This window comes from Sinohyriopsis cumingii, unplaced genomic scaffold, assembly GCF_028554795.1.
Source record: "Sinohyriopsis cumingii isolate HCF-2022 unplaced genomic scaffold, ASM2855479v2 utg000624l, whole genome shotgun sequence".
NCBI classification, from domain to species: Eukaryota; Metazoa; Mollusca; class Bivalvia; order Unionida; family Unionidae; genus Sinohyriopsis; species Sinohyriopsis cumingii.
Window position 1 is genome coordinate 1,000,656 of NW_028315919.1, and position 25,887 is coordinate 1,026,542.

The window sequence follows — 25,887 nt, forward strand, 5'->3', positions numbered from 1 at the left end:
AGATTCACAAGTAAAAATATTTTCCAGCCGAATAATATTTGATAATGCCATGTTGTGTAAAACAACCCAAAACCTAATACACTTATTCCCATTCCAAATTACTAAACATGTATAATAAATTATCCAGAGAATTCCCTGTGTTATGAAATGGGGGGTCCATTTTATGAGAATCGAAGCTGTCATAAAGTCTCATGAATACATTTTGACTTCCTAGAAATTCTCCATTTGCAGAGAAATGCCTTCCGAAACACAGACTTTTGTAGCAAACAAATAGTCTGTAAAATTTAATTGCTTCAGATGGAGACGTACATGCAATTAAAACATACCCAAGGTTTATTACGTAATGTACAATGGAATTATTAATGAGAAGCATTCATATGATAGCATCATTTGGTGTGCAATATGTGAGCACCTCCATTTCTTTTAGACTGTTCTTGGAAGGAAGATGCTGTTCCATTATATATTACACACCTTTATGTGCATGGGTATTGTTTGCTAATGAATATATTACACACCTTTATGTGCATGGGTATTGTTTGCTAATGAATATATTACACACCTTTATGTGCATGGGTATTGTTTGCTAATGAATATGTTGATTATATAGCAGTGTTGGGTTAGTGTCTGAATGGTAAGGCCAGTGGTCAGTTCAATTTAGGCCTTGGCAAAAATTATTCCTTCCATCATATTATCCTCCTCTCCGTAAATGATAACTTTAAAATTTTCCACAAATATATGCATGTGCAGACACTTTTTATATTATGTTAGAAAATGATGGTATATGTGGAAATGTGGATATGGTCTCCCTGTATTTGTACAATGATGATCAAAAATTAAATATTATCTTGATTAAACTTTTGTTATCACCATAATCGTTTAAAAGTTGACTTAATTCCTGCCAGCCCTTTAAAAAAAGACATCTTCCATCTTCATATGTCTATCGTTTTGAAAACTTGACTCGTTCCCTCTTCAAATGTTGTTTTTATTAACAGCAAAGAATCAAATGTTTTGGTCGAGCACAACATTTTTTCTCTTACAGCTTTAAAATTATTACAATGTAGTATTGATTTCTCACCCACTGATAACAAGTGTACTTAATAAAGAAATTCAACTTTTCATTTTGGAAACAAAGTGACTTTCATGAATTTTTAGTGTTCACTGTGTCCATTTACTTTGTGTGCTTGTAGTCTTCATCTCCTGATTGTTTCAGATCTTTTTTTAAAATTATTTCTAGTTGTTTGTACATATTTATCCTTCATGCATTAAGCAACATATTCAAGTGATGCTGACAGCAAGATAAGTTGGGATTATATTGGTCTCATCCCATGTCAGATAAGTTGGGATCATATTGGTCTCGTACTATGTAAAATAAGTTGGCATAATATTGGTCTCATACCATGTAAGATATGTTGGGATAACATTTGGTCTCATTCCTTTGCAAATTAGGACAATATATTTTTTGTATTGAGAATATATCCATATCCACCTTGTTTACAAAATCTTGTGATATAAAGTAGCTTCTATGATCAGTTTATTTATAACATCAATATAGTTCATACATATTTATAGGTTACTGCATTTCTATGGGAAAAGTTTTTCGAATGGAAATACTGCACGACCTTGGGAGTGCAGTATATCCATCCAAAAAAATGAGTTCATGTTTTCCCATACAAATGCAGTAACCTTTTTATTATATGCTAAAAAAACATTATTCTACCTAATGCTTAAGTATATTAACAAAATACACTACATGAAACAAAGTAACTGAATGTATGTCGCATTCCAAACTAAATACACAAGCGGATATTCATCATTACACAACAACAACATTATTACTGCGTACATAACACCACCCAGATAAACTTGAACTTAGTCATGCGTTCGACATAACTTTCAAAAGAAAATGGCATGTCTAGTTAAAATTGAAATTTGGAGTTGTATTGTGAATTAATGTGCATTGAGCAACTTTTCCATTTGATCTGGAATGAATTGATTTTTGTATTTTTGTCGATTCTACAAAATTTCGTGATTATGGACTGGATTTATATGTGGCAATTCCACCTGAAATACATGGGATTGAAGAAGCGAGGGAGAAGCATGTTGACATCAGCAGATGTGTTTCTGTTTCTATCATTGAAAGTTTGAAATCATAATGTGGAAAAAATAAGTCTTTCAATTGCAATTATCAAAATGACACTATGGAATTTAATGCTTATTTCATTTTGAGTGCAGTAAGGAGGATGTAATTGCACTAATCATTGAAATTACAGTACAGTTTTGAAATGTGTGATCAAGATTGAGAACCTATAACATGGCTCATGTAATTCTTATTTGCAGAACTAAGAAAGTAAATTTTGAGGAAATTCAGGATGTAAAACTAAGTATATTTTTTTGCCATTCTTATCACCAGCTAAAGAAGACAGTATATGACTTGTCACATGTATGTTGTTTGTAAGGACCTTTTCTTGCATCTGTTGTATACTGTAGCTAGCCTAAATCCAAAACATTGTATCAACAAATGCGGAATGTGCCAAAGCAGCTGGTGTGTGGCAGTCCACAAAATATCTGTTTTAGTTCATTCAGAAACAAATTTAAACAACCACAACGTAAAGCGCCTCTTACGCGAGTGTACATGATTTGTTTACAAATCGAAAGTGCTGGTGTCTGTGTCCATTGTTTGTTTACAATAGAAAGTAGTTCCTTTATACACGTGAATGCTATATGTATATTGGCACGCGAGTTCAGTATCGGGTAATACTGAACGATTCTGATAACGTAAAGTTAACAGAGAAAAAAAAATGATCATATAATAATGTTGGTTATTGCATTTCATTTAGATAGTTGCTTTGAAGGTGTAAAGGTCTATCCTTGTCTCCGGATGTAGCCATCAACTGTCTAGAGTTATCTAAGCACGTATCTATTAAATAAATAGCTAGGCCTATGCAAAAGATGTTCCTCAAATTAGTCAATGAAAATACAGCTGTAAAAAATTAATTTGATAAAGCATTAATAGAAATAACAAGACCTCAAGCACCAGATGCTCCACAGCATCTTGACAGCTGCAATATCAGACATACCAATTATTGTCAGACTTTCCAGATCAATTATTGTTTACTTCTCTTTAATATACAGAGTATCTACAAATTGTGGACAGCTGCACAATTGAAAGAGAATACTATGTCGCAGAATGATTCCTTCAAGCTACCTAAGATAGATTTATTGTGCATATATCCATTTATTTTGGTTCAGACAAGCATGCAAATTATTCAGTGCATTTATGATGAAGGCACACAATTTCCTGAACCACCAATTAAGCAGCATCTGTCTTTTTTAATTACAATAAGTACTCCTAAATGCATAATAGCTACCAGATCATATCTTCCACTGATAATTGGATGGGTCAAAACTACGAAATGATCCCATAGTAGTTAATGGAGCAACAAAGTTACAGCCCATGTTATCAAGCAGTTTGCTTCTGTTCTCACAGAACATGAGCATTTACATGGCATGGAATTTTTTATGACAGAGAGTCATGGTTACCCAGATGCTATATTCAAAACTGTGTCATAATCTTTTGGATATTATGTTTCGATAGTTTGTAGGATACTTAAAGTAATTTTTGGTAAATTGTGAATTTGAATTTTAGCTGGAATAAACTAATGAGGCTCAGTCAGTAATAGTACATATATATTTTGATGAACACATGCAGATGTGTTGGAGAAAACACCCGTGTATTAATGACACCAGTCTGCCCCATTCATAGAGATAGGATCAAAGTAATACATGTACTACGCAGAAGGAAGTACAGTGTACTAATATTAGTACTAGAGACATAAATTAAGTGAGCTTTGAAGTATATATTAGCTGACCATACAGTCATTATGGAATGTACAGTGTCTGCATCATACTATCAGTTGTGTGCAGTGAAGCTTCATTTTATTATCTAAATCTCTATATATCTGAAGCACAATACTTGAGGAAGGTTTTTTGTTTGTTTTTGTTTAAAGCTAATTTTTTTATGTTTTAGTATACCCATTCCAAATTTCATAAGAAAGGTCCATTAGGTGTCTAATGTTCATCTTTTTAAAATAGATTCATACAATAAAAATATAACTGCACCAGTTACATATTTGTCATAGATTGTAAAATCAACTAAATTAGTTTCTGTATATTGTATCATGAAAGATGATTAGGGGCTTCTATGTTAATTTTCTATAATATATGATCTTTTTGTTGTTAAATTACTTATTAAGGATATTAATGTAATTAATAAAGCATATGAACACATCACATTTGTATGCTTGTTGGATGGAAATTTGTATTTTTACCAGTGTTACATCAGTACCCAATCCACCAATGAAAAGACAAAAAAATAAAATAATTATATACAGTTAATAACAGATTCAGCATTATCCAGTTAGATCATATATACAGTGTATATTCAAATATATTTCACTATCCATGGCCAGTCTATACAAGTTATAATTGATCTTAAGGAGATTGTAATGCCAGGGACATTTTTGGAAAAAGAGAGATGAAGTTAAGTTCAGTTCATCAGAAGGAAATTAAGTAATGACTGAGTGAAAATAAAACACATTTATATATACATTCAAACATAAACATCTATTTACAGACTATCTCCATACACAAGTATAATTAATTTGTGAAAGCCATTTTATATGCTGTTCTCCAATTGCAGGTTTTTTCCTTTGAAGAATGTAGTCTTTTGTATGTACAAGTTCTACATGTCTGTTGTCAATGGTGTTCAAGGAGAGGATTTAATAACAACTGCCTTTCATGACAAACTTAAACAGATATTTCATGGGAATCTTCTTTATGCAAATAAGCAAAATATATTTTGTGTAATTTTAAGTCTATTTGACAGCTGGATAGTTTCATTAAAAGGTGTGTTTAATAAACCTACTAGTGGTGATTCTTTTAAACATCTAATGAATTGGAATATGTTTGTAATTTTAGCTACATGTGATATAAATTGGGCAGTTTGATTAAATTATAAATTAGACATACTTCACTGCAACTTATGAGAAAATTCAAAATGTCCATTATGTGCCCTTGATCTGGAAGTTGTTTAAACCTTTGAGGAATATGGGCACCAACCCACAGAGATCTGTAAATATACATAATGACTCTGGTATGTCTTTGCAAGAGTCTATAGCATGCATGGTGCAACACCCAAATCAAATTATAGACCAAAATGATATTAGACATGGCTTACAATCTCTTTCTCTTCTGGATGAACCACATTCGCATGATATTTCAAGTATTAATTCTGGCAACAACTCTATCCCTCTGGACTATGAAGTATATTCACAGACATCAATCCAAGGTCAATCCATTAGTCACGATGGCAGATCTAGCACTGGATTAGAAGTGGGTGATTTGAGAAGTGAAATTTGTATTGGCGTAAGTGATTTCAATGGATCTGAACAGTTTCAGTGTGGTGGAATAAGTTCCCACAATGCTTCAGCTTCATCCCCTGACTCCAGGATGCCACCACCAGCGGAAGTACAGCAGAGGAGACCATATCGTCCAGGACTGCTAGGGGGTAATCCCTCTGCCCAGCATCAGCAATACCAGCAACAACATAGGGAGACAACTTTTACTGGTAAATATTGTGGCCAAAAATGATTATTGATATGAAGTACTGATGCTAACTGCAAACTTCTTTTTAAATGTTGAAGATCTGATATGTTTGTAATTCTACCTTGTGTTATACAATGAAAAAATTATTTGAACAGTACAAATCAAAAATTGAAGTACAAGTAGTTACTGAAATCTATTTTGGACTATAAATTTAATTCACATGTAAATCTTTAGTGTGGATGTCATTACAACAGTTATATTAACAGATCTGTAAATTGCTGAATAGATAAATAGATGGGTGCATAAATGTTTAACAAAAATTATATCTTTTAAAACAACATTATTCTTCTCAGTGTTCAACTTGATGCGTAAAATGATAATGAAAAAGATATGAAAATTGCAGTTATTAGTATCACAAATCAGCCATACACATTGTATGAATACATTTCTTTTTTATTCATATAATTTTACTTGTAGATATTAAGGTCAGCATAAAAACTTGTATTTTGTCCCTAATTCAGAACCTACCATACTACAGACTGTCTCTCAGCAACAAAACAGAAGCAATGACTTACTTAGAGTTCTTGGACATGTCAGGTCTCCATTGTATGCTGATTTCATTGTCCGCCTAGACACGTTTTCACGGTGGCCCATGGACATTGCACAAACACCCAATGAAGTAGCAATGGCAGGATTCTATTACACAGGTGTGTATGAAATGTAATTGGTTTGACCTCCAAATATTTTAACAATCTGCTAGCAACTTCATGGGTTCCGCTTACCATTCTTAACCTGCACATAAAATAGGTTGTGAAATAAAATAGTTCATAGGGAATTCAGAATATATTCATGTAATGCCTGCCATAATGGTAGTTTCAGAATTAAAACGTATCTCTGTACTACAAAGGTGTCGTGTACACTCTTGTCAATTGCTCTGTGGCCTAGTTCTTAGAGTGTTTGCCTTGGATGCAGGAGGTCGTGGGTTTGAACCCCAACAGAGTCATACCAAAGACATTAAAATGGTACTTACAGCTGCCTCACTAGGAACTCAGCATTAAGAGGTTAGTGTTAGGATTGGTCGGCCTGGTGTCAGGATAATGTGACTGGGTGGGATATCATGCAATGTGTCTGTGGCATGATGCCCCAGTGCTAGACATTACTATAAACTGCCACACTGCAGACGTCATAGCGATATGACTGACAAATTGTTAAAGCTACATTAAAATTCCAAATCACACACACACACACACACTATTGTCCAATACAGATTAGATGAATGGTGGCTGATTTAGACCAAATTATGGGTAGATTCTAACTAAATAACAGACTGATTCGGATGGAGTGAACTATTAAAAAAATAATGTAGCACCCATACCAGTTATTACTGCTTTCACGAACGTATTAAAAGTTTGATTGTCAGCACTTATATTTACCAAAATATTGTTCTTCATAAATTTCTAACAGAAATCAGAACAAATATAGATATGAGCCATGTTCTTTAGATTTTTTTAACAAAAATATAATTTATCTGTGTTTGTTATAAAAAACACTTGTTCTTTTAATTATTATTTTTGAAAAACATTCTGAAACTTTCATAAATCAGGTGAACTTTTAACAGTCAAACAGTAACGTATATAATTGACCCATGACTTGATACACAATCAAACATTAATGTGTATATATTGATCCAAGATGTTCAACTCAAACAGTATTGTATATAATTGACCCATATCTTTTATTAATTTCTCATGCAAATTATATTTTCTTTGCATTATATATAGCAAATAAATTTTGAGTAGCGTCATTGATGACTAACATTAAAATGTTCATTAGTGTTATCTTTGACTTTTTATCTTGTGAGTAAAATCTTGAACCAGTAAACCAATTTATTTTATTTTCATTATAATGTCTGAAAAGTTAGCAAATAATAATGAATGCAAATATTTCATTTAAAGCATATATTAAATCTACTAAAAGCTTGATTTCTGAACACATTTCATATTATCGACACATACATAATATAATAACATTTCCATGTAATCAAAGATCAAAAAATCAAACAGGTTTTGAAAATAGAAAAGCAGATGAATCTTTTAATACATATTGTTTTCAATTAAAATAATGAATGGTATACTGATCAAAGTGTTAAACAGACAGTGATAATGTGATGTATAATTATAGTGGCATAAATCAGTTCAGTGTTTATAAATGTATAATTATAAATTCTGGGGACACAATTACCATATAGCTCTTTAAACAAAGATATAGTCATCTTATAATGGAGATAACACCAGCAATTTTGCTGTTGGCATTTTCTTTATTATAATTTATACAAGGTACACAAGTCCAGTATAATATAGACCCATGATATTGAGATATGGTACAGTAATGATCAGAATCATAAATTTGACAGGAACTGAGTTTCACGTTTTCGTATGTGTTGTTTAGCAATATTACTTTATAGTACAATATACAGGATAAAAATAAATTCTGCATAAATCTAAGAAAAGCATTACATTATCAGAGCAGTATATAGATGTATGAAAAAATGTTACTGCATATTTTATGATTTTATTTAGCATTGGCAAATGCATAATAATTGTATTATTTTTCAATAAAATAAAGTAAACTTATTCCATTTTTGCTCAAAGGTGAATGACTTGCTTTAAAAATATTTCATTATTAAATTGGCAATGCAAGATAAATAGTTTTAAAAATTATTTCATTTGATTGGTAAACAGATCTACAGCATTTTTTGAAATTAAGTTGGGTGTTTTGTTTTTTCAAATGAAGTTTTGAACTGCTCAGCATACCCTGGGAAATATCATATTTGAAATAATTCTGAATGTCACATTTAAGTCTAAGATAAAACTTACAAAAAATAATATTTCACGTGGTCCAATTCAGTCAATAATATGGTCTGAATCAGCTTGGCTTTTGGTCCAAATCAGCCTCTGATTTGGTATGAATAAGCCTGGTCTGAATATGCCATGGTCCAAATCAGCCTGCACTCAATTTAAACGCATTCCTTTTCTGGCATCAATATAGTTGGCTTTAAAAAAGAAATTCTAAAGTGGTCTTAAATTCATAAAAGGCAAAATAAAATCTGCAGGCTGTGACCTTAATGTAGTAAAACTGCACCTTTTCTTTGAAATCATGTCTGAATGTTGGCTTGTACCATGAGGGAATTTTTTTTCCATTTAGAAAGTATTTGAAAAAGTAGCTGTCGTGGTTGGCATTTTTTGCAACAGTGATTTGTATGTATGGTATTGATGTGGTCTTGTTGATCTTCTCGGTCAGTGGCTATGATCTTTGAACTATAATATAAACATATTTTCTTCCGCTTCGTTTGGAGTAAAAGTTACTTTCAAAATTTCCAGCATGGAGGTGACACATATTTATCATGGTTTTGCAAAACAAAGTGACTGCTCAAATTTGTGTTTTTATAAATTCTTCTTTTTACATATTTAAGTGCTGAAGGTGAGTGTCTCATATACATGTAGATGGTGAGTCTTCCATGTGTGACAGCTTGTTTTAATTATGCTTTGTCTTGGACCTCCTTATTGCATCGGTGTAGGGTATGCCTCAGGAAATATCCTAGGGACAGCATGATCAAATTAGGGAAAAATATGTTCGAATATCATGAAGACCAGATCACTAATTTGTTTAAATTGGCCTGAATTGCAGTGCTTCTCCCAATGCCAAAAGCAAATTGAGAGAAAGGATTTAGTTCACAAAATAGAATTGACACTGGTCTTAACATCAGAGTCAGTGAATAAACTGATGAGTATTCAGATAAAAAGGGGGGGGGGTCATATTGACCATTTCCCATATTCAGAGGCTTAGAAGATGCAGAGTGATAAGAAACAGAGAACAATATTTACTAGTGCAGGAAAATAAATTGGATGTGCAGATAATTTGTATCTTTTTTTTGTCAATGCTGCTCTTAAATTAGGTATGCATGTATCTTATAATAATGTTGTCACTCTTCAGCTCCCATTCGGCAATCTCGCTGCTGATCACCCCCTCCAAGGTAGGTGTGGGGGACCTCCCCTTCTGAAGAAAATTCCTGGCAACATCTCTGCACATCTACAGTAATTCTGTTTGATGCATACTTGCCAACCATTATGCATTTGGCATAATCAGTATGCATTTTTTCTCTCACCAAATTTTGTTTTCTGTGAGACAGCATTTGGATTAATCTTTTTCGCTATATTAAAAAATAAAGCAGTTAAGATTGTTTTTCATTTTATTATCATCTTTTAATTCCACTCATAAATTTGTGAATATTCTTAAAAAAGTGACAGCTGTGTATGATTAGCGTAAAAGTATTTTTCTTATTTTCGGTTTATATCAACTGTATATGACTCAATTTGAAGAAAAGAGACAGGTTTCTTCAAAAGTGAACTTTGCCTAATAGATTAATTTTATTGATAATGTATTTTGTTAGTGAACCATCTATGTTTTTAAGGAAAATGGCCCCATATGTTAGGTGAAATGCTTTATGGTGTGAGTTGTGGATGTTATATGTTGGAAATATTAGAGCAAATGGATCTTTTCAAACTTCAAAACATGTCAGATAAGAAAAAGTGACAAATCAGCACTGCTTTACAACTTGAAAAGAAGAATATGAGAGTAATGTAATGCATCACTCTGAAAACCTGACCGTGATCATTGAGAGTAATGTAATGCATCACTCTGAGCACCTGACTGTGATCATTGAGAGTAATGTAATGCATCACTCTGAGCACCTGACCGTGATCATTGACAGTAATGTAATGCATCACTCTGAGCACCTGACCGTGATCATTGAGAGTAATGTAATGCATCACTCTGAGCACCTGATCGTGATCATTGAGAGTAATGTAATGCATCACTCTGAGCACCTGACCGTGATCATTGAGAGTAATGTAATGCATCACTCTGAGCACCTGACCGTGATCATTGAGAGTAATGTAATGCATCACTCTGAGCACCTGACCGTGATCATTGAGAGTAATGTAATGCATCACTCTGAGCACCTGACCGTGATCATTGAGAGTAATGTAATGCATCACTCTGAGCACCTGATCGTGATCATTGAGAGTAATGTAATGCATCAATCTGAGCACCTGACCGTGATCATTGAGAGTAATGTAATGCATCACTCTGAGCACCTGATCGTGATCATTGAGAGTAATGTAATGCATCACTCTGAGCACCTGACCGTGATCATTGAGAGTAATGTAATGCATCACTCTGAGCACCTGACCGTGATCATTGAGAGTAATGTAATGCATCACTCTGAGCACCTGACCGTGATCATTGAGAGTAATGTAATGCATCACTCTGAGCACCTGACCATGATCGTTGCAGAATTCCAGTTCATGGTCATGTGGATTAGTTGAAGTGAGTGCTGAATATAAATATTTTTTCAGTATATTTTATGTTTGTATTCTGGTTCTAATCCATATGAATTTTGTCATTTGTGGCAAGAATTTTGATCAGCTGCAGAACTAGGTTATTTGTAAAACTTATCTTTTTCATATGTGCTATAATTCTAGAATGTAATATAGATTACACTTGTTACACCCAAATTATGCTTTTTTGCCACTTAATAATAGTAATAATTACACTTACATCTCTCAGGGGGTTAGCATGTATGTTGGTGATGACTGCCTTTTAATAGAAATCTGGACTCCATTGATGATTCTAAACTATTTAAGGAGAATCTTAATTTGTTATTTAACAGGTCTTCAACAGTGAGAAATGTGTTTAAATGCCTGTAAGTGCTACACCTATTAAGGCACCAGATTACGACAGCTATACCAGACGATGTATAAAATCAAGAATTGGGTCCCATCTGAAGTCAAAGGAAACCCATATACAGAAATGAAACTTGGCCATAATTATCTCGTACCCATCGAGGAGAAATGGAACTACCATTTTATTTCTTCTTGTTCGAATTTCCTGGCATTTTCCTTTATGTTAATAAGGATGTTGCAGACTTTGTGACTATGAGCTTTGATTGGATCAAGATTTTCTCAAGCCTCTGGTATTGGGGCAATTTTTACTGTTTTTGCTACGTCCATTGGTTATAACCCAAGCCTTTTTTTTTTGTCTCTCAATGTTAAAACATATCTTGAAGTCATTCCATTTGAGCTGTACTGGTTATGGACCAGAAGAGCTTATGGCATTATGTCCATCATTCATTAGCACAAGTTTATTATCACAGCTTCTCCTAAATAATGGAAAGATTGCCACTAGACTTTGCAAGCACATTCTCAAGATCTACTTGGTTGTCAATGAAAATGGTGCCCCCCCCCCCCCGTGTCTCGACATATGGTTGCCATGGCAGCCATTTTGAAACTCATTGTTGCTTTTACTCCTTTAATGGATGGTAATATCAACATGAAGTTTTCTCTTAATGACTTCTTATGATGTCTAGTTGGTCCTTCCTCCAAAGAAATGGTGGCAATCTGGTTTCAGGTATAGCCACCAAAGTGGCCATCTTGAAAAAATCTTGTTATCACTACTTATCTTGAACATTTTGTTGTATTGACATGGGATTTTCACTGAAAACCTTATGTGGATTAGTTCATTCTATTTGAACATGGTGCAGATATTACGGCCAATATATGATCTTAAAATTCTTTTTCTCGCTATTTCTCCTGAATAGATTCTCATATGAATATGGTGCTTTCACATTAAACATTTTTGGATGTCTAGTTGTTTCTAAACAAAAATGGGGCCGATTTCACATTTAATATGGCCATCAGATGATTTAAACACTCAGCAGTTACAAAGAGGAAATGAGTTTTTTTTAAAAAAAAGCAACCCCGCACAAAATAAATGAGATATTTGCATTTCAGCAATTGTCATGGAAACCTTTGCAGTATTGAATCTTTATGGCTGTTTGCTTCAGCTAAGTTCTGCACATAATTGTATGAACATTTAATAATGTCCAGACAACCTAAATAGAATTAAAGAATGAATGTTTTTAGTCTGTCTTTGGTGTCCATAGTTTGACAAGCATCAGTTCATATAGTACTTGAAGATTTGTTTTCTTTATCACGTGTATTTGTACTTGAAAAATATTTGCATTTATTGTGTTCATCCAATCTTCAGGATTCCAAGACGTAGTTCGGTGTTTTGCTTGTGATGGTGGTTTGAAGAACTGGGACCCTGATGATGATCCTTGGGTTGAGCATGCGCGGTGGTTTCCACAATGTGCATATGTTCATCATGTAAAGGGTGAAGAATTTATCAACTTAGTGCGGATGTCGACAGAAGAATCAGACGAGGAGGTAAGTCATCATTAATTTGGGTGGATCATTATTAAAGCTTCCAGTCAATGACAAAATAAAGAGTAGTTTTGCAACCATCAATCATTTATTATATTTTAGTTACCTGTCACTACTTTTCAGCATGGCTCTGTTTTGCAGCAGGAAACTTCATTCATGCCAGATGCATAGCTGCCAACCCTTACAAATTCGGCATGAATTTCATGACTTTTTCAGCGATTCTTGGATTCACACTGCAAGCCAAATGTTTACAAATTCTCCATTTCTTGATTATTTTAAATCTTTAATAAAATAACCGATTTCCTGTTAAGCGCTAGTCGTGATATTCACAGTTGCCGAAACAGTTTGATACTGCTGTTCACGATATTAGTAGAACTACAGCCGATTAGTACAGTTGGCCCGTTGGCAAGCATTTTAGCCTATTTTAATCTATATGTATAAGAGTAGTTTTACAAATGCATTTGAGAGAAATTGGGGCCTAACCAGAATTTTGCTCCGTGCATGCGTCACCAACACTGATTTGAGTTACTGTTCAGCATCGCATGTTAGATCTTGAAAATGTCTTCACCACCAAGGAAAAAGAAATGTATTGCTCAAAAAGTGAAGTTTAATTTGGAATATATCAAAAACTGACAGTGCATTCTGCCATTAAACATTGATATGCATCATGCTTTTTGCACTCAGTTTGCCACAAATTGTAGTATTGGGCATGGTCTCAGAGACGACGTGAGGAAGCACATCAGTTGGAAAAAACATGAAGTCGGGAAAATGAAGAATTCGCAGATTTCAGCTCTGGAATATTTTAAGCCATCGGCGGAAGACCTGCAAGCTACCAATGCTGAAGCATTATTTGTGAGTTTTCTTGTCGAACAAAATCTACCTTTATCAGCTGGAGACCATGCTAAACAAATGTTCCCGGACTCGAAAATCACTTCCAAATTTTCCTTTGAAAGAACCAAAAGTGCTGCAGCTCCTGTGCATTCCTCACAGCAAGAGTGACAGCAAAAGAGTATTTTCTCTAGTGAGGAAAAATAAGACAGACTTTAGGGCCTCCTTAGCTGCAGAAAATTTGTCAGCAATTTTAGTCACCAAGATCAACCAGTAGCCACGAAATCTAAACTGTTTAGAAAACAAATTTACGATCATGCAGTTGAGGAAGTTCAAGTCTGCCACAGTATCATGTCTTGATAAATAACTATTTCTGCATATATGTAGTGTTTTAGTTTTATATTGCGACCTTGATATAGTGTAGTATTGACAGTCAGAGTGGATGGAGTTATTGTCACGGTATTTTTCACTAATTCATGTCCAAATTCATGACTTTTTATCTCTGTTTTCACTAATTGTGAGCCTGGAAGGTTGGCAGCTATGCAGATGTACCATCCTCCTATTTTAGAAATTTTTAGACAATGTGTATTGACCCAGTTTGACTTGCCATCATATGCTCATGCACAACAGCCCATCCTCATTATTTTCCAGATATCATAAGTCAAGATGTGAATAGAAAATGACATCATCAATCACAACTTGGAATGAAAATGATCGCTTAAAGGAAAAATACCACACTGATGTTTATTCTGTGTTTGGACCTGATATTCACAATTTTTTATTAATAAAACAATATCTCTTAGTCCTTAATTATCAAAAGGTTTGTTTTGATAGTACAGTGATATTTTTTTTAGTGCTTTTCACATGATGAGCGACATACTTCCCTATTTGGCATGAGTTTAGGATTTAATTGTAGGAATACATATAGATTTCTAATGTGTTGTCAGAATTATCCATTTGTATGTTTTCAATTTTAGTGTTTACATGGGGATTAATATATTAGTTTCATTATTGTTATTTAATGAAATATGAGTTATGAACATCTAATTAATCACCTAGCAACTTTAATACACATGTTCCTCCATTCATTTTTCAGTGTTTGTTGCATTAATATAGTTTATAGAGGATGTTAATCTGTTTACAGTTTGTTTAGTAAACAAAGATAACAATAAACTCAGATGTTTTCAGTTACGAATAAATAGTAAGGATAACAATGAACCTGATGCCAGTGTTTCCCTTTACGCACATTTGTGCATCAGGGACGCACACTGGAGAAAATTGACACACACATTTTGTTGCCATGCGTTTTTTTGACGCAAAGGATTTTCATAATGTGATTAGGATTTATTTAACATCTAATGCATTGGACAATGGATGGCATTGTATATACTTTGAGCATATGCACTGACTGGTTCTCCGCTTTGTTTGTTACTTGCCTTGCGCTCCTCTATTCGTATAGCAGAGTGCAATGCAGGGAACATTCGAAACAATGAACCAGACTGGCATAGGCAATGTTATGACAGAGCAGCTTCCCCTAATCTCGCGATCTCTTGTGCGATTTCCATCTAGCTCAGCAAGCTGTCATCTAGATGTTTAACCTCAATGCATGTTGCACTAGAAAGTGATCTCCAGATTAAAACGCAATGCACTAAATAGCATTCTTGAAGAAAGTGAAAGAAGCAGAACACAAAAGAGTAACTGTGGATCTAACTTTATTGAAAAATGGAGAAAATAATGCCCTTGACTGGAATACGGTATTCATGCATTAGGATTACCGGTGTGACTTATGATCGCATGACTGCGAAGACAGCAAAAGTGAATAATCCTTTCTTGACAGGATTTTAGAATTTTAAACAATCTGCCCTCGTTCGCACAAGATATCTGGAGAACAGATTATAACCCAAGACATTCTTTTGCAACAAAGAAATCAGTAAACTTGCAGAGACAAATGCGTTATTTGGATTACAAAGACAGCAGGTCATTGCAGATTTTGTTGGTTTTTAACTTTGCTGCAATAAAAGATAGATTTTAAAGTTCAAGTGTAACTTATTAGAAAGAAGATGAAACATTATCTTCCTTGATATTTGGATAATTATGTTCTAGGATGAAGTACAATGAAACCGATGATAGTACAGATTTTATAAAAGGCAGTAATTTGACTGCCATTTTGTTAAAAGATTTATTTGGCTTTTTGTATTGGTTTGTATATAATGTGTTGGGATATAATATTGCTTCATATTGATTATGAGGAGACTGTTAAAAGTACGACTTTTAAAGAAAAATGAACTAATAAAATTATTCTTTGAATGGACAATGCATTTGTTTGTTAATTGTGCATATTGATTTATTTGTATGTTTATAGAAAGAGAGAGAGTATGTTGTGCAAGTTGCAATATCCTATTTCAAGCTAACAAAGTACGAGTCATATGAAAATTTGTCAGTACAGTTTTGACCCCCACATTTTTTATTTGACCCCCAATTCTGACACCAAGGGATTTTTTTTTAACCCTCAATTTTACACCCCTGGGGGATACACTGCTGGTGCTGTTGTTGTTATACATCAGTAAGGATTACAATGAACCTGATGCTGTTGTTATTATACATCAGTAAGGATAACAATGAAACTGATGCTGTTATTATACATCACTAAGGATAACAATGAACCTGATGCTGTTGCTATTATACATCAGTAAGGGTAACAATGAACCTGATGCAGTTATTATACATCAGTAAGGATAACAATGAAGCTGATGCTATTGTTATTATGCATCAGTAAGGATAACAATGAACCTGATGTTGTTATTATACATCATTAAGGATTACAATCAACCTGATGCTGTTATTATACATCAGTAAGGATAACAATGAACCTGATGCTGTTGTTTTTATACATCAGCAAGGATAACAATGAACCTGATGCTGTTGTTTTTATACATCAGTAAGGATAACAATGAACCTGATGCTGTTGTTATTATACATCATTAAGGATAACAATGAACCTGATGCTGTTGTTATTATACATCATTAAGGATAACAATGAACCTGATGCTGTTGTTTTTATACATCAGTAAGGATAACAATGAACCTGATGCTGTTGTTTTTATACATCAGTAAGGATAACAATGAACCTGATGCTGTTGTTATACATCAGTAAGGATAACAATGAACCTGATGCTGTTATTATTATACATCAGCAAGGATAACAATGAACCCGATGCTGTTGTTATTAAACTTCATTGTTATTTTGGTCATCCCAAATATTTTATTGTCGAATGTGGGTAATTTGGGGCATAAGAAAAATAATCTTTCATAATACAAAGAGTAAAAGAGTGTGTTATTCTTTCTCTGTGTCTTTAAGATCAAAGTGTATTACCATAACTGGAAACGACTGCATCTGTTACCACCCATGAAGAGGTGAAAGCTACTTTGCAGAGAATTCATTCAGTGTTTCCACTAAAGTTGCCCTACTACTGGTACCTGGTACTGGCAAGGATGGAAAAAGTCAGTACAAGACCAGATTTTACCGGTAAATTCCAATGAGCCAAATTTAAAGTGTCATGAATGCTTGGGTTATCGCTTGCATATACTGGAAAAAAATTATGTTATAAACTGATTTTCTGACCTTTTACAGGAGCTGCATTCATAATGAACAGCATCACAAGTGAACACCACAACACTATCGTTTGTTCCACACAGCATCACAAATTTTATCTTATCTGTAACACAGTAAATTATCAGGTCAACATTAAATTTAGCTAAAAGTGCCTAATTCATTTCACATGAAGTATTTAAAATGAATTGGGTACTTTTAGCTACATTTAATGACAATGAGCTGAAAATGTACTGAGTTAAAGATAAGATAGGATAAAATTTGCAGTGCTTTTTGGAACAAAATATATTGTAATCCTGTTCCAATATCATCACTGTCAGTCATCAACTTAATCCAAACACAATTAACAACTCAAGTTCTGAGCTCAGTTATTAAGTAAATAGTTAAAGTGTTTCCATGCACGGCATAAAATGTTTACTTTTATTGGCTTGTTGTGAGTGAAAGCATTCAGCTTTAGCATGGCTAGATCACATGACTTAGTCATCTATGAATAGAAACCAGCAAATCCAAATAAGCCAGTACCCCAGCAAACAAACATGTGTTTATTAATTTGTTTTGAACAAGAGAAATAAAAACACCAATGGTATACAGAAAAATAAACAGCATAGCAAAGAAATATCCTGATATTCAAGATTCTTCAACACAAATGTAATGAAGCAGAAAGTGACTGCTTGGATCAATTATGAAACAGAAAGAGGAATGCTTCATCTTGAATCAGTTGTCAAATCCTTGCAACCCATTAAAGTGATAAGCTGACTCCTTTTTGTGCTCTGTTGTTGCTGACAATCACTGATCAGAGTCAGCAGGGATATGGGACTACAACTGCATGAATAGAATAAGTAAGCTTCTTACAGAATTTGATGTTGAGACACTTAACATTTAGGACTTAAAAAACATGTTTTAATATTTGTTGCTACATGAATACCGACACGGCAAATTTTGTCAGTAAATACCAGCATCTACCGTGTAATGGAACCTCTGTTATTGCACTCCCCCAAATAAAAGAGAAGGGAGCAGCAGCATCCCTGATAAGATAGTGTCTTCCAAGAAGAATACATCATCTAACATTAAGGGCTATAAGCTTTGCATAAGAAGCACCATCCAAAGCGCAAACACAGTCTTACCCTTGCAGATAGGGTTAACACATTTTGCTATACATGGTCAGGCAGTTAACTGTTCATACCCAAGAAGGTAATGCATCGTTTCTCATTTCCACAAATCTCTATAACCATTGACTTCAGGTGGCCAGTCATTGCCCAATCACTATCAATGGGTACAGACCACCAGATACCAGTCACCGGTCATGATGCTAGTCACTAGTAACCAATCACTAGGTACTGGTCACTAGTCACAATAATCGTTACTAAGCATTGGGCATAAAGAACTCATCCTTGTCAACTTGGATTTTTTCATTTTCTTCTGTGTAGGGCCGTACAATCATTTTGTACGTTTTTTGTTCTTTTAAAAATGTGTGGGTTTCTTTTGTTTGTTTAATATTTACCTTTTTTTTATTCCTGGAGTCTGGATGCATTTTTCTTTAAAAATCAAGCAAGATCCAGAATCTTTTTTTTAGCTATGTGCAAGCAACATGGGGATAACTTGAATATGCTTTGGAAACAATGGAAGCTGGGAATGCAGAAATCAGGTTAAGTTGAAGTATCCTTCTTTAATGAAACAAATAAAAATATATTAATATTGAAGAAATTGTTTAAATAGCTTTGTTTTGTTCAAGATTCTTATTATCCTTTTAACCGATTTTGATATTCCCAACTTCCATTGCATTCCAGCCAATGGAACTTGAAAACATGTCTATTTGCTTGTGTGGGAATTTGAATTTATTAGGAAAAAGACATCAGTGTAAGTAAAGTTTTACTAAAACAATAAAACTTTAATTTGTAGAAAAGCACCAATATGGGATGCAAAGTATAATAGATATTCCTAAATATTGACTTATTGTTCCGAAGTTAATCGACTTCCGAACACACTACACAGTGCTGTCATTGGGCAATAAGACCTCAACACCCAAAATATAAATAGTAGGTCGAGGTCTTACATTGTAGAACTAAGGCTTAATGGGGGGATATATATTTTTCAAAAATACGTTGCACATATCATTTTTTTTATACTAGTAGCGACACATTCGTTTTTGAGTTGCTCCTCACCTGGATCATGAAGCACTTAAAGATGAGTTTGAGGATTATTGCATGCTGCCTGATGAATGTGTGCCAGTATTAATGGCCGATTTCCAGAAAAATAACTTTTGTAGCTGCTGGCTGGATATTATCAGCCAGACAATTAGTAATGGTGGCATCCGCTTCACAAATCTGAAATTAGTTATTCAGCGACTACTTACATTGCCACACAACAATGCAGACTGTGAGAGGTCTTTTTCTATAATGAAAAAGAATACATACAGATTGTAGGAAGTCCCTAAATGCAAATACACTGACATCATTTTTACAGTGTAAAATAAACATTGATGCTTGCTGCATAGACTTTAAAACCCCTGATTACATTTTGAAAAGTGCAAAGGTTGTATGTGTTGCATATAATAACGTGTGTGTGTGTGTGTTACATCACACTGAAAACCAAAAGAATAAAATGAAATAAAGTTTCAGAGATGTAAATAATTAGTTCGTGTAATGGTATTTGTTGTTTTAAAACTGTTAATCTTATATAATGGAGTAAAAACCAGTCAATTCATGACATGAAACTGGAGACTTTCCACTTTTAAAACATTTACTTTCCAGAATATTTAGTTTACAGTACTGTACACTTTTTATAGTATTTTTTAAAAAATATTTGCTGTTTGAAAGTGCTTATTGTCCTTGTCATGTTTCCGTGATGTGCTGGGTAGCTGGTGATTGGAGCAAGCACAGGCAGCTACTTGTACTTCTTTTTTGGGTGTTTCTACATATTTAGAATTATGTGATGGAGCAAAGGGTCTTTATACATCTTTAATTGACCTGGCTAATTCTTCATCATGGACTTGATGTATGATTTCGATCTTTTAAGTGCATCCCTTGAAGCAAAAGAAAACAAACAAAACATTATAAAAAGAAACAAAGCCCCCCCACCCCCAAGAAAAATCCATTGACTGTCTGTCCATGAGATGGCAACCATTTACCGTTAAACATGACCATATCTTTCTTTGGCTGGATACAAGATTAATGATTTTGAGCATGATTTTATTTATTCACTAGTTTTGAAAGTTGATATTGTAGACTTGTTTGATTATTTTTCTGCCTTATATTTTGCAGGATGACTATACTGTGCATAGAGGTGCAACGTGGGGAGGGGTCAAAAATGCTAATACAAATCCTGACTCAGGTAAGAGAACAACAGAGTGAAAACAAAATAGGAAACACTATACTTACCTACCTATTACCTACCTGTTTTTTAGACATCTTCATGCTTACCTACATACATACTGAGTCATATTAAGGCTGATAAGAAACACAGTCTGACATGGTTAAGATGTCAAATTTGGCTTGTATTGGCATTCATTTAATTTGTACAGACCGTCAGAAATGTGTATATTGATTTTATTATTATTATTATTATTATTATTATTATTATTATTATACTGCTGCTACTAATGCTGCTAATGACTATCTACTGTGCATACTGTTTCAGAAAGGTAATACCATTTAAGTGTACAGTTTTGTGACTTAATGCATTTCCAATGGTTCAGTCTCTGTTTCTTTGTTTGACACAATGTGAGTAAGCAGGTTTTTTTTCTTCTCCACTTTCTCAGTGCTACATTTAATCAAATAAATATTTATTCTTTGCTTCAGTCACAAATGAAATCAAAGAGCCAAGTGTCCTGGAAAGTAAAGATGCACAGTCTGTCATCACAATGGGATTTTCAAAGAAAGATGTTGCAATGGCGATAAATGACATTTTCAAGAAAGGTAAAACACAATTTACGTATTATAAGGATGTCATTCATTTGCAAATATTGAAGCACAAATTGATAATAAGATAAAACATGATGCAAAAATATGAATAAAATATGATTTTAAAGTTTCTCACTTTGGTTCAATGCAGCCTAAGTTTAATAACAGACCCATGTGCATGGGATTGATGTCAATCAGGTAAAGTCGGTTGGTTGTTCCAGTTTTTTCTGTTTACCTTACTCATAATGCCCTCTTTTATCATGACTTGACCTGTGGAAATGTTTTTAAATTACTTCAGATATGTACAATGCAGGCATTCTTTACCAGCCAACTACAGGATGGAATAATTTCTGCCTTATATGTGAATGGCTGTTCAGAGGTGAAATCTTTAAGTGAAATTGACAATTGGCAAAGCCTGGATAGGAGAGCTAGTTGTTTAGCCTTTTTTCAGAGGTTGACCTGCATAATTGAATTTAGCCAGATCTAAAAATGAATATAGCAGAACAATTTTGTTTTAGAATAAGACTCCAGTATCTCCTTAAATAAAAATAACAGTTTGTATATTTATGGTACAGATTTTTGATGACTCTGTGTTTTATTTTGTATTGGGCAAGATGACCATTATCATGTAGACCACATTACATGTATTGAAGGCTATGAAAGTATTTGGGAGTTTTGACTTTTGAACACACACACACACACACACACATTGCAATCATGTGAAAAAGCAGCCTCTTTGTGTGACTATTAAATAGTGCTGATGATAGTGAAAAAGCTTAAGTACTGCTAAAACTGTTCAATGGAGTTCAAAGAGATCTTCCTGAAAGAATCATCACTCGACCAAGATTTCATTTTCTCTCATGCAGGTAAACAAGATTTTACTGTTCAGGAAATTGTAGATATCATGCTGGAAAAGGACATGCATAGCGAATTAAGTAATTACAAGCTGTCTGCCAACTGCCCACCATCTGTTGGTAACACATCAGGTAAGTACATAAACAGCAGCATTTGTGACAGTGCAGAAGGAAACCCCAGATAAATGTGCCCATTTATGTCTTTTGTGTTCAGAATTATTCATATAGTGTTTTTACTGGTGATGGTTCTGGAATTCTGCAAGGGCATTTGATTGCAATTGGTGGTATGAACAAGTATAAAATATACCGACCATGTGTAGTACCCATGGCCACCTGGTTAGCACATAGTTTTCAGTGTCACATGATGTACACATGACTTGGCCTTATTGAAACATTGTGTTCCAAGATCCACAAAAAACAGTCATTGGTTCTCATAAGGATGCATGAGAACATGTAACAAAAGCAAGAAGGTCTACCTTACAGCAATCTCAAACTCGTTACATAATGTATAATCATGTTTTTATTTTATCTCACATTAAGGGGTAATAACACCAGATTGGGTGCAAGCAGAGTACAAAAGTTTTGATATTTTGTTTGACCTTCACAATTCTTTCCATTGGCCCAATCTCGCTTTTTATGATGTACCTTATTAATTTAACTTGTCATTCTCTGCGACATTGAGGAAAGGCAGAAACCTTTTAACTTAGATTATGGTCTTTTAGACGCACCTTGACTGCCTATAAAATAGTACAAGTTAAAAGTACAGGATAGATAGAACTGATTGTTAAGCTAACTCCAGTTGAATTAAAGGTCATACTCTGGCCTGTACATTTTGTTACCTTTTTAAATGTCATATTTAAGTTTTGTTCTTAGTTATCATCATTGTTATAGGCATCTAATTCAACTGGTTATCCACAACATAGAATCAGGAAAAACAGAGACTACCCAGTCTAATAATAGTAACCATGTCCATTATGTGGGGTGAATTGGTGTGGTAATTAAGGCTAGCATTACAGTCCCATGCACATCATGATGGCTTAACTTTGGATGGCCAAATATACCTTATTCATATGCTGTAAAATGTACCAAGGACACCTGTGTAGTAAGTCTTCTAAAGTGCTTGCTTGTGAACTACTGAACATTTGATCAGTTTGTGCTTTGCCAAAAATGTCTCCTCAAAATGACAAGTTATGAAAGAAAGTATAATATCAGAATTCTTTTGTCCAACCACTATGAATTTTAGAAATTATTTAATTTCTTTCCTGAAATGTCTTTGTAACATGTAACTGAAGCTAAACTATCTAATCAGGGACAGATCCAGAACTATCATTTAGGGGCAACTTAAACAAATAGGTGAGGGGTCTATCAGATATAACCTGCTTAAGGGCCCAGGGGGTGAAACCTCCAGGAGCTCTTGCCTGTTAAATATTTCCATGTCATACATTTAACAATCTAACTGTAAAGAAAACTTACCCCAGGAACAGTCTTGTCTTTTGGCGCTTTCACAATCAGCCCCTTTTCTGAAGACCTTTTTCATGTATTCACCTATTTACATCCTTTGTTTTTAGACTTTTAATGGAAGAGCAAGCTAACTCGTGCTTTGTTCTGATGTATGATATTGTACCTTTAGTTGAGGGTGATCAAACAGTAGTACACTGACAGGAAGAAAAAACATGTTATTGGATGAAAGCATTGAAAAGAAATGCACAATCTTATTTTGTTTAATCAAAATCTAGAGATGTAAATTTAAGCACTTTACTTCAGTGCCTTAGAAATCATCCATTAAGCAGCAAATGTCGTTAAAATGAGAAAGGCAAAGTAAGATTATTCTAAGTCATTCTGTTATCTTCTTTTCTTCTGTTGGCAGCTACTGAACAGGTGATGTCTGAGAACAAACATTTGAAGGAGTTGTTACAATGTACAGAGTGTAAAACCAAACAACGAAACATCTTGTTCCTCCCCTGCACTCATCACGTTGTCTGTGAATCATGCTCACATGACTTGCAGATATGTACTTGCTGCTTCAGAAAAATAAAGGAGAAAGTTAGGACGTACATGTCATAATCTGGAATATCTTGTGTTATTGCTATTTTTTCTGTTTTAACATGGATATACGTTCGGTAAAAACAGAAGGATATTCAGTGCTACAATGAAGATGGTGTAGATCCACTAAAGGTTTTCCACTTTCCAGCATGGTTTGGTGCAGAAGAGAAATATTAGTATATTTTTTTTGTGACATTCAACAGAGACGAGAATTATTGTTACTAATCAAGACCCAAGTTCTGCAGGAAGGGAATACCTTTTAGGTGTTAAATATACCAACATTAAAGATGGATAGTTTCCGGCTTTCTTTTTTTGTAAAGCTTTCTTTTTTGTAAATAAACAGTGGACACTGATGTTCTAGTATTCCCACACATTTGACGTAATGTTCTTTATTATATATGGGTATTTCATATTGCACCGAGTGTTAATTTCCCAACCTTGAAATGTGTTGCTTTCAAATGGATAACAATGTCTTTCTGTTCTCTCACTTTCTTACTATTTATTCATGTTGTGAATCTTCATTTGCTTAGATTACTAAATGGCTGAATGAACCCATAATCTTTCTCAAGTAGAATTTCTCCCATCTCCATGCCCCAATAAAATTCAGACAAATTTCAGCAAAACCAAAATTATGGTGTGAGTCAGAAAGGGTAGAGAGAGATATTTAAGCTATTCCAAAAGTCTTGAAACAGATGACTAAATTATATTTTTCAAAAAATGATTATAAAGCATCTTATTCTTTTCAGATGTCAATTACAAATTTAAAAAGGGTGTAAAACAATTTATACTAATACAAAAACATTAGATACATCTGCTGTATAGCCATATTTGGAAAAGGTGTCGTGACATTATTAGCTTACAATTGCCTCTCTACCATGGTTACCACTCCTCCTACCAAAAAGCTAATAATACTAATCCTTGTAGTCAGTTACTACAAAAAAAATTATTCTACAAAGTGTAATTTCATATAAGTTAAGTATTAGATCTTCTAATTTACTGTAATTTGTTACAAATAATGTATGCTGTTGTGGCATACAGTTGACTTTGTATATTATTATGTACATAACAAAAGAAACAACAAAAAAAACCAAGTAAAATCACAACAAGCAAAAAGCAAATAATAAAAAAATTAACCCATCCACCCTGTTCAAAAACCCATGCAGAAGAAAAAATAGACACAACAGTAGCATACACAATAGAAACACTGACCCATTGTATATCTAGGAAAGTCCATTATGTTGTAGCCATCTTTTCTGAAAGTGGCTGTAATAAATCAACCTTTCACTCAATATACACCACTATATCCATTTTATATCTAACCTACACACACACAGCAAAACAACTCTTGACATTGATCACACCATTTTGTACCAATTTCCTTTTCAAACAAAGTTCGAATGGACATGTTTTGTGTTCTTTCTGTAGATTCATCTGTTTCAGGTACTTACAGGACTTAGCACCAGATCTAGCTCCCTTTCTTCACTGAAAATATATTTTATATGATAAGTTTATATGCATTATCAATATTTAAACTGACAGATCTAAGATTTCACACAAGTAAAATGCTCCCATGAAATCACTTAACAAAACAAACTTTGTCCTGCTCAAAATTCCTGCTTCCACCTCCCCGTGGTGAGCAGGGGGCAACAGACTAAATGTATTTGTCTGGCAAACGGAAGAGGTCAAGTTTTCTAGCTAACAAACAAAAGGTTGCACGACTGCATGAAAGATCCCCCACCCCCACCCATATGAGCAAACGCATGTAC

The 25,887-nt window shown here is 34.0% G+C and overlaps 1 protein-coding gene across 3 annotated transcripts in view; it reads left to right on the top strand.

Moving 5' to 3' along the window:
• The window catches only part of LOC149773580 (baculoviral IAP repeat-containing protein 7-A-like), a 35,822-nt gene extending 11,330 nt beyond the window's left edge, over nt 1-24,492 (top strand). For 2 of the 3 annotated variants that reach the window (XM_089946375.1, XM_089946376.1), the window contains 7 exons: nt 4,700-5,626; nt 6,126-6,311; nt 12,712-12,890; nt 20,586-20,655; nt 21,123-21,239; nt 22,091-22,210; nt 23,946-24,492. In XM_089946375.1, coding sequence (XP_089802501.1) covers nt 5,107-5,626; nt 6,126-6,311; nt 12,712-12,890; nt 20,586-20,655; nt 21,123-21,239; nt 22,091-22,210; nt 23,946-24,142 — 1,389 coding nt within the window. In that variant the 5' untranslated portion in view covers nt 4,700-5,106 and the 3' untranslated portion in view covers nt 24,143-24,492. Of the gene's footprint in view, nt 1-1,739; nt 5,627-6,125; nt 6,312-12,711; nt 12,891-20,585; nt 20,656-21,122; nt 21,240-22,090; nt 22,211-23,945 lie in introns of those variants that run through there. The other variant, XM_089946377.1, reaches the window with a different exon arrangement.
• The last annotated feature ends 1,395 nt before the right edge of the window (nt 24,493-25,887 follow it).